General features: G+C 31.1%; 2 protein-coding genes across 3 annotated transcripts; one reads left to right on the forward strand and one right to left on the reverse strand.

Annotated features, from left to right (window-relative positions):
• Positions 1–3,380, reverse strand: LOC123710246 (succinate--CoA ligase [ADP/GDP-forming] subunit alpha, mitochondrial). Of its 2 annotated transcripts, XM_045662029.1 has the most exons (6): positions 3,264–3,380; positions 2,214–2,575; positions 1,836–2,030; positions 816–995; positions 546–551; positions 1–283 (listed from the first exon to the last, which is right to left on the reverse strand). In XM_045662029.1, exons 1-6 carry the CDS (start codon positions 3,298–3,300, stop codon positions 68–70), a joined length of 996 nt encoding a protein of 331 aa, XP_045517985.1. In that variant the 5' UTR covers positions 3,301–3,380; the 3' UTR covers positions 1–67. The 2 variants fall into 2 exon arrangements, with proteins under 2 accessions (XP_045517985.1, XP_045517986.1); XM_045662030.1 differs by lacking the exon at positions 546–551.
• Positions 3,381–4,526: 1,146 nt separating this feature from the next.
• On the forward strand, positions 4,527–8,163 carry LOC123710130 (mannose-1-phosphate guanyltransferase beta). The gene is made up of 6 exons (XM_045661854.1): positions 4,527–4,896; positions 4,981–5,223; positions 5,435–5,564; positions 5,890–6,051; positions 7,385–7,549; positions 7,886–8,163. Exons 1-6 carry the CDS (start codon positions 4,723–4,725, stop codon positions 8,119–8,121), a joined length of 1,110 nt encoding a protein of 369 aa, XP_045517810.1. The 5' UTR covers positions 4,527–4,722; the 3' UTR covers positions 8,122–8,163.
• The last annotated feature ends 1,252 nt before the right edge of the window (positions 8,164–9,415 follow it).

A 9,415-nucleotide genomic window follows, 5' to 3' on the forward strand; every position in this document is an offset into this window, starting at 1 on the left:
GAATAAATAAATATGGTATAATTACTAAAATTCTATACAAAGTAAAATAATGTCACTGCATGATTCTTTAAACAAGTTCCAATCGCTTCATTTCTTTTAACAACTCGGCGCCCATTTTCGCAGGAGAGCGGGTGACGATAACATTTGCCTTTTCTAAAGCTTTAATTTTGTCCATGGCACCTCCCTTACCACCTGATATGATTGCCCCAGCGTGACCCATGCGTCTACCAGGAGGTGCTGTCAAACCAGCAATGAATGATACGACTGGCTTAGCCTTTTGACCCTGAACAAATATACACAATTAATAATATAATATCAAGTTTAAAGTATATAGCACAGATTTCTACCAACACAAAAATCCATCATATTCTAAACTACTAATAATGTTGATAATTTTTCTAATAATGAGTTTCTAATGTAATTTGATAGTATGGAATAAAATGATTTTAGTCATGTAACTTTAAAATGCAATACTTTTAAAATTGAATATAATGCTTGATATGTTATAAAAACAAAAGTAACCTTGTTGCAGTTTCTTTCTTTACCTTGGTCTGTCAAAACAAAAAAATAACAAATAATAATTCTAAAATCTATTAATGGCCTTATACCAAACCCAACGAAAATTAATATAAAAGGAAAGATATTCTTATATAAACAGATTTCTTATGTTTTAAAATTAAAGTTGTGTTAAATCAGCAGGAATCCTTAAGATTTAATACAATACTTGCATTCTTTACATTTATAATTAAATTTTAAGTGTGTATTCTCCAATAAAGAGTTCTTCTAAATAATAGGATATGTTTAAAAATACTTACAGTGTTGTTCTGGGTGAGGTATTCCGATGCTAACTCTTCTGCATTACCACCTATCTCTCCAATAAGGATGATTCCCTTGGTGTTAGGGTCAGCAAGAAACACTTCTAAGCAATCAATAAAGTCTGTTCCGTTGAAAGGATCACCACCAATACCAACACATAGTGTCTGGCCCAAACCAGTCTGAAATAAAGATTTAATTTTTTGATTTGATTTATGTCTTACATTTTTTTTCCAATTTGTAATGTAAAAATATTAATTGAAATATTTGATATCAATTTTAACATCAAATGCTTTTCATTGACGTTAGTCAAAAGTATCTCTAGTCTAATCAAGAACTACCAACACAATCTATCATTCCTTCCATTATTTCATCATTTGTTTAAGATTTTTTAGTAGTATTAACCAAACTAATATATATTAGTTTCAATCTTTTATTAATCAATGCTTTGAATCATATAAAATGTTACACCTAACATATAAATTCATACATCTAGAATCATCAATCAATTAGAAACTTATTTAATATGATTTACTTTAATACATAACTAGGTTTTGTGGCTCTGAAAAGATCTAGGCTAACTAGTTATACAGTGTTACTCCAGTATCTTTAGTACTGCGCCTTATGTAGTGAATGTGGTGAATCCATTTGGGGTTGATATATTATTATGAAGTTTAAGTTTGCAAGCCATTTCCCAAATTGCAAAAATGTATTTCTTAAGTAAGCTTTAATGAATCATTTTCTGCCTACTAAAGTCAGTGATTAATATATTTTGTTTCCCTAAACTCTTGTTTGGTTTTATTTTGTAAAACAGACTGACAATCTATTTGAAAGTCATATTTTATGTAATGATGTCTAATATTACCATTCAATTTATTTATTTGATTAATATATAATACTTCTTTAGATCAAGGCTATGGCATTGTCATTATATATATTTTTGAAGTATTTGATCAACTTGTTATCATTAATTTGGCATGTTAACCATTACATTTACATATCTTATAAAAAAGGTTTCTTACTATTGTTGTCTGATGTACAGCCTCATAGGTAAGTGTACCAGATCGGGAAACAACTCCGATACATCCAGACTTATGCACAGCTGCTGGCATGATACCAATCTTGCACTTCTCAGGTGCTATAATACCAGGACAGTTAGGGCCTACCAGCCTGGTCTTGTTCTGTCGGAGTAGGGCATGTTTCACACGTACCATATCCTATAATTTACAAAAAACACTTCATATTTAATTAACCAAATCCATTCCAATAAAATTCTATCTACCATAAATTGATACAGTGACAAGGGCTCCAATAACATTTTTAGTGTTTATGAGTCAAAAATTGTTAGAGATACCAGTTAAGAGAATGTAGCAATTACATTAATAAGACAAATAGATTACATGTTGAGGTACTCCTTCTGTGATGCACACAACCAAAGGAATTTCAGCTTCAATAGATTCCATAATGGCTCCAGCTGCAGCCGGGGGTGGTACATAGATGACAGATGCATGGGCACCAGTTTTCTCTTTTGCCTCTTTCACAGTTGCAAAAACTGGCTTACCCAGATGTTCTGTTCCAGCTTTTTTTGGTGATACACCACCAACAACATTAGTTCCATAATCAAGTGCCTGTTGACTATGGAATGTTCCTTGTTTGCCAGTAAAACCCTGCACTATGACTTTAGTTTCTTTTGTGAGTATTAAGTTTTTTCTAGTCTCAGTATACTGAGACTGAAATCTGACATTTCCAAGCTTAAAACCATCTGAAATACATTAAGTTTGTAATAATCAATTTTTTAATTTACTAATTAAAACTTAATTGAATTACAAAAAATATAGTATAACTATATCACATAATAACTTCTTATTAGTGGCAAAAATTAAATATATATGACTTTCCAGTAGCACACACAGACTATGAAGTTTACAGTTTTTCAAGATAAACACTATATAAGCCCTTGTATAAAGTTTTATATCGACCGACGGAAACTTCTGCTATTACTCGAGCCAAAATATGCTATGATTAAAAATAAATGAACACCAAGAAAGATAAGGTATATTTATCAAAGGTTGAAGTGCAGTACATATTTATATCAAAATACATGTAATCAGTCACTATATATATTTGTAAGTTAAACTATGTTAAAATAATAAACATAAATTTTATTTTTACCCAACGTATATACGTAACATTGATCATGATGGAAATTTATGAATGTACTTGATAGCCCATTAGTTATGGAGATTAATCTTTTACAGTACATATACTCATATTTTATGTCTGATCAATGAACGCGAATTAATCAACATCGATCATTGAACGAGGTTAATCAGTAAAGCTAAAAAGTGAAGGCAACGGAAAGTACTGACATGAAACTCGAAAGGATATATCAATATGACATTTTAAAATATAATAATCTATTATCGAAGAAATATATATATTGTAGTTACCTTTACAGCGAGAAAGAATCCGGAACGGGACAGCCATTATTTTATATGAAAAGATAAATTATTAAAATTTTATCTACTGACACTGACAACCACAGCCATTACGTAATGACGTGATTCGATTAGGATATAGACAATAATTTGTATTTTTGGAGAATAGACTACAGAAATAGATCTATAGAGTTGTCAAAAGTGATAATAGATATAATATATTGCACATATCATAAAAAGCAGGCAGAAAGATAATTTTTTAGTATGCATAGAATCAAACAAATCACCCTGATTTGTCATAATTTGAAACATATTCTAATGGATATACATTGAACTAGCAATAATTTAAAAAAAGAAGCTATATGAGAATTAAATATTTGGGATATAATATAATAAACATTTTATGATTATATATAATCATTTGAAACATATTACTCTACGATTATGTCATACGAGATTATCGCCAGTGATTTATCGCTAGGCGATAATTTCCTGTACCTGTTTACACATCGATATTTTAGTAAGATTCTTACTAACGAGAATCTCGACTAGTATAAACACGATCTTGTATGACATTTTTTTATGTTCATACGAGTATCGTACAAACAGGTTTGAACCGTTTTGAGTGTGAGATGTTTCATTCGAGTTTAGTGATTACTAGGGTATTGATCTCAAAAATGACCCAAAAATCCTTTAAATTTGGCGCTACCGATAATATTAAATTCATTTAATTTTATGGAAGTTACAAGTGTTTGTGGAACACGGAAAATGAAAATTAACCCAACATCTTTTTTCCATTTCCGTTTAATTAATTCTTGTCTTAGAAGAGCACATATAATTAAAACACCCTCATGCACTTCACTCATGGCCCAAAACCTCGAAATACGATTCTTGCTTTTGAAATTCTGATTGCACGGACACAATAAATTTTCCATTGCGAGGCAATTGTCGCTAAAGTGGAAGAGCGTGAGGTGTGAATGTTTAGACGAAGAAACTTTTTATATTCTTTCGATGATCGTATCTTCGAGACGAGAAACTCTCTCTATCTAATTGGGTCTTAATTTGCGGTTTTCCGTTGACTACCGAAAAGCATGAGCGTTAACGTCTATCTCTTTAAAACACTGTCATGGCGTCGCTTATTGTATCCCGACTCATGCCTTTTAGGCCTAGGCTACCGACATTCTACATACACTACTGTTAAGCCATCTTGTCTAAGCCCCATAGGATTTCTATTTGGCCTGTGTCATTTCACAACTGTCATTAATGAGATATTTTCTTTGATCTTGTGTAGTTTATAGAGTATATTAATTAATAATATAGTGAACTTTGTTATGAGTGTACGTTGAGCTTTTTTATTGGTTTACATATTTATTGTTTTCAATAACTTTTATTCTAAACTGAAAATTAGCCACGTATGTTCGGATAGAAATTAAACTGTTTAGAGTTTTATTGGTAATTTACAAAACTAAAAATGTGTGGTTCTGATAAGAAATTAGATAAAATTCGTGCGCTTATCCTTGTCGGCGGGTATGGAACACGTTTAAGGCCCCTAACACTAAGTAGACCGAAGCCGTTAGTAGAGTTTGCTAATAAACCAATACTTATGCACCAAATTGAAGCACTTGTTGATGCTGGAGTAACTGAGGTAAGCTTATATCACTATAAAGACACCACATAATGTAGTTTTTGAATACATAGGTAGAGTTAAAATCAATATTACACATTTCAGGTAATATTAGCTGTCTCATATAGAGCTGAGGACATGGAGAAGGAATTGACTGAGCAAGTTTCAAAGCTTGGTGTTTCGTTAACATTCTCACATGAGACAGAACCTTTAGGTACTGCTGGACCATTGGCTTTAGCCAGGGAATTATTAAATACAAGTACAGAACCCTTTTTTGTCCTGAACTCTGATGTTATATGTGAATTCCCTTTTAAAGATCTTGCAAAATTCCACAGGAACCATGGCAAGGTATGATTAAATTTATTATTATGAAAATGTATAATGTACTACAGTTATTAACAGTTATATGCCTATTTGTAGTGCAGTTAATAAAGCCTGGTTCAATTATAATCTTTGCCCTATATTTTTTTAATAACATTGCTTGTTGTCTTCTCATTAACTCAACTTGTTTTGTCTATCTTTAATTAAGTTTCCTCATGTGGTTAAATATAATTTTCAGGAAGGTACAATAGTAGTTACCAAAGTTGAAGAGCCTTCAAAATATGGTGTGGTTCTTTATAAGGAAAATGGAGAGATTGAAAGTTTTGTTGAAAAGCCACAAGAATTTATTTCTAATAAAATTAATGCAGGTATTTTATATGAAATATTGATTGTTATAACTTCCAGATTCTATTAAAATATGCAACATATATCAAGATAATTTGACAAGTAGAGTTACTATTTATATTGCTTATAGTACTAATTTGATTGCTATGTTGCAGTTGCAGTTTATGAATGCTCATTAAGTTTTGTATATTTCATTATATAAAATAATTTTATATTAATGTATCATTAATTGTTTTAATTCCACAGGTCCTTGAATACATTAGATAGTTACTTTTACAGATATATTCCACCTCTTTCTATTATTCCAGTTCAGAATATATGTTCAATAAAAAAAAAAATTTGCTCCAGGTATTTACATATTAAATCCATCAGTTCTAAGTAGAATAGAGTTACGTCCAACCTCAATTGAAAAAGAAATTTTTCCATTCATGGCCCAGGATGGTCAACTCTATGCTATGGAACTGCAAGGGTTCTGGATGGATGTAGGACAACCAAAAGACTTCCTTACAGGTATACTTTAAACATTTCAACATAAACTTATACTTATTATAAAAATCTAAATAAGGGTAAGTGTTAAAACAGTACTTATCGTTGGTGTAAGCCGTAAGGTATATTTAAAACTATGGAAACCTAGAGACTAATACTTAGGATACCTTGAGGACTCATTAGCACAGGGCTAACCATGCTATATTGTCTTTTATGTGAAATAAATATTCACTTTAAATTTTTCCTACTCTGTTTTCTACAAAGAGCTTCTACTGGAATACCTTGCTATGCGTCACTTGGGAGTTGTATGGAGTCTTAAGTGATTCTTGACAACTACTACCGGATTGAATAAAAGCTAATGATAGAACATATGCTTTTGACAGTCTTAATCAGTGAGTGTGTTATAAGTAATTCACCCACAGAAAATTTAAATATTTAAAAAGGGTGATACATGTTAATCAGTAATTTCCTCCAGTAAGTCCTCTGAAAACTCTTTTTAACCACTGTCTCATACATAAAACATTTTCTTTAGTTTTTTCACGATACTATTGTTACTTATGATTTATGATGTTGCTGATCTAGTTCTTCAGATAAACTGATCTTTGAATTTTCCCAAATCTCAGCACTCCACTTATTTTAGTACCACCACTCCGTTTATTTTAGTAGCCAATAGTAAAGCTCACCTCCAATGACAATTAAATGCAATAAAGGGTCGAATATTTTAGACATCCTTGTTATACGCATGATTCATCATTTGACTAAAAGTCAACTTAATGAGTAACATTAAAAAGTGAAATAATTCTTGACTGAATTCCATATATCCTGTTCACATCCAGATCGAAGGACCATGTATGAAACAGCACTTGTTTCTTCCCGAAGAGCTGTATTTTATAACTTTATATATATAAATTTAGCTTAACCCCTAATTTAACTGACTTATGACAGAGACTTATCGTAATATTCCTCAACATTCTCGCATCACCAAACATAAAATGTCCCAAATAAAAAAATCGGAGATAGGCTATACTAATAAAAAAAATATGACAAACTTCTTTCTGTTTTAAGTTTTACAATTTAGAAATATGCAACGACAAATTATACGTTACATACAGTCAAAATCTGTTCACGATATCAAAGGGTTATTTAGTCGTAAAATCGATACGATAACGATGACGTTGTTATTAAGTATCTAATACATTCTGGACATTGCATAGTAAAGTAATCAATTATTATTATTCTGAATCGGATATTAAATATATTTAGACCTAATTTTGATTCTGTAGGCAGTTTCGTTTTTCCTACTATAATATCAATTATTATACACAAAATAATGTTTGTACAATTTTAAATGTTGTAGGAATGTGCCTCTATCTAAACAGTCTCAGACAAAAGAATTCAAGTAAACTACACAATGGTATTGAAGTGGTTGGTAATGTTTTGGTTGATCCCACTGCGACTATAGGCAAAGGTTGTCGCATAGGACCCAATGTTACCATAGGCCCTGACGTAGTTATTGAAGATGGTAAATATAAATTTATTTATACCTAAACATAATATAAACCTAAATATTTATTTGACACAAGGACGATAAGGCCAAAAGATATAATATGTATTTTATATTAATTTTATGTTATGCTATTAGCACTTTAATTTCCTATTTCTATAGGTAAGTTATCTAAAAATGATTGAGACAGTAGGTGGAAAATTGTTTCCAATACCAAGCCAGTCACTAAATCATTAGTTTTAAATAACTTTCATGGGAAACCGAAATTCCAAATTACTATTTAAAAGATTTGAACCCCTTAGATAAGTTTGTATGATGGAATACTATAACATGTTGACATGATTTTTTTTCTAGGGGCGTGTATAAAACGCACTACAATATTACGTGGTGCTTGTGTAAGGCAGCATGCTTGGCTTGATGGGTGTATTGTAGGTTGGCGGTCAGTTGTGGGTCGTTGGGTGAGAATGGAGAATTGCACAGTGCTTGGTGAAGATGTAATAGTCAAAGATGAACTCTATGTTAATGGAGGTCAAGTACTTCCACACAAGTCTATTGCCTTATCTGTGCCTGAACCACAGATTATTATGTAAAGACTGATGTACATATTTTTATTAAATGATCACAAAATATGACTTCTTTGTGATTATATTATTCCAGATTTAAAAAAAAAACAATTGAATGCTGTCCGAATGTAAAATGATTTATTCTAATTTGTTGTAAACAAATTTATTTATTTTTATGGTTTAATTTTTATCTAAAAATGAATATTAATTTCATTTAAAATTTTCAAGGACATCTATTGAAAACTATTCTCTGTAATGAACCATTACTACTGTCAGACTGATTAATTATTATTGACTTCTTAATTTACAGTGCCAGCTACAGAAGTAGAATTTAATCAAAAATAAGTACAAGTATAAAAATGAAATTTTACTAGCTAAAAACTGCAATATTAGTTTAAACATTCCAAAAATTATATTGTATAGATACTGTTTGGTTAACTAACCAACTAGTAACTCTTTTAATACCAATAAGGGATATATATATAATATAATTATTTTAGAGACCTATTCTATCGAATATGTTGTAGTATGATTAGTGCAATTATTGATTTTTGTTATTATTATGTAATTATTTTTTTTAATAAAGGTCATTTGTATTATAAGTGTTAGATTTTTTTGTTCAATTTTAACTATCAACTACGAGCAGATGCTGACTGAGTATGTAACTGATGAAGATGTTATAGGAAGATATTTTAAGACACTTGGTTTTGTATTCAAGTAAGTCATCAGTAAGTAAATAATTGGGAAAAATTTTATATGAAGTATTTTAACCCACGCCAGGGGGCATAGCGTTTTCCTTTCACATAAAATAATAATTCAAAGCCCTAGTTTTAGCCTTAAACTGGATCCGTTTCTTTGATCATTATTGTTTCTTAGACAAGTAGGTCTTGCCTTCTGCCCGACTTATATAGTCGATTCTTATATTTTATATGCCGGTTTGATCACTATGTTTTCCTTCACCGTACGAGCGAGTGCATGTAGACGAACCATTTGTGCACATTAGGGGATGAAGCCTTATTAGGCTTATGAAACTTTTATTTCACTATGTAGGAATTAAGTTTTCTATTTGGTAATTCCAGGAATAGGTATACGCCTCTTGGATAACGCTAGTGGCGCGGCAGATTTAGGCAACTCTTGGGCGTTTCACGTGCGATCAGCTATACGGCTTACGTTATTCAACCAGTTGAATGTTCAATCAGATGTTCCTTACCTGGGAACATTTGGGCGATAGTGCAACCTTTTTAATATTTTTCTACTTGACTTTCTCGAGGCTGATTCCAACAGACCGCTTGACCGATTACTTACTCTGGTCTGTGGTATT

The sequence above is a fragment of the Pieris brassicae genome, chromosome 5 (genome assembly GCF_905147105.1).
Source record: "Pieris brassicae chromosome 5, ilPieBrab1.1, whole genome shotgun sequence".
Classification (NCBI taxonomy): Eukaryota; Metazoa; Arthropoda; class Insecta; order Lepidoptera; family Pieridae; genus Pieris; species Pieris brassicae.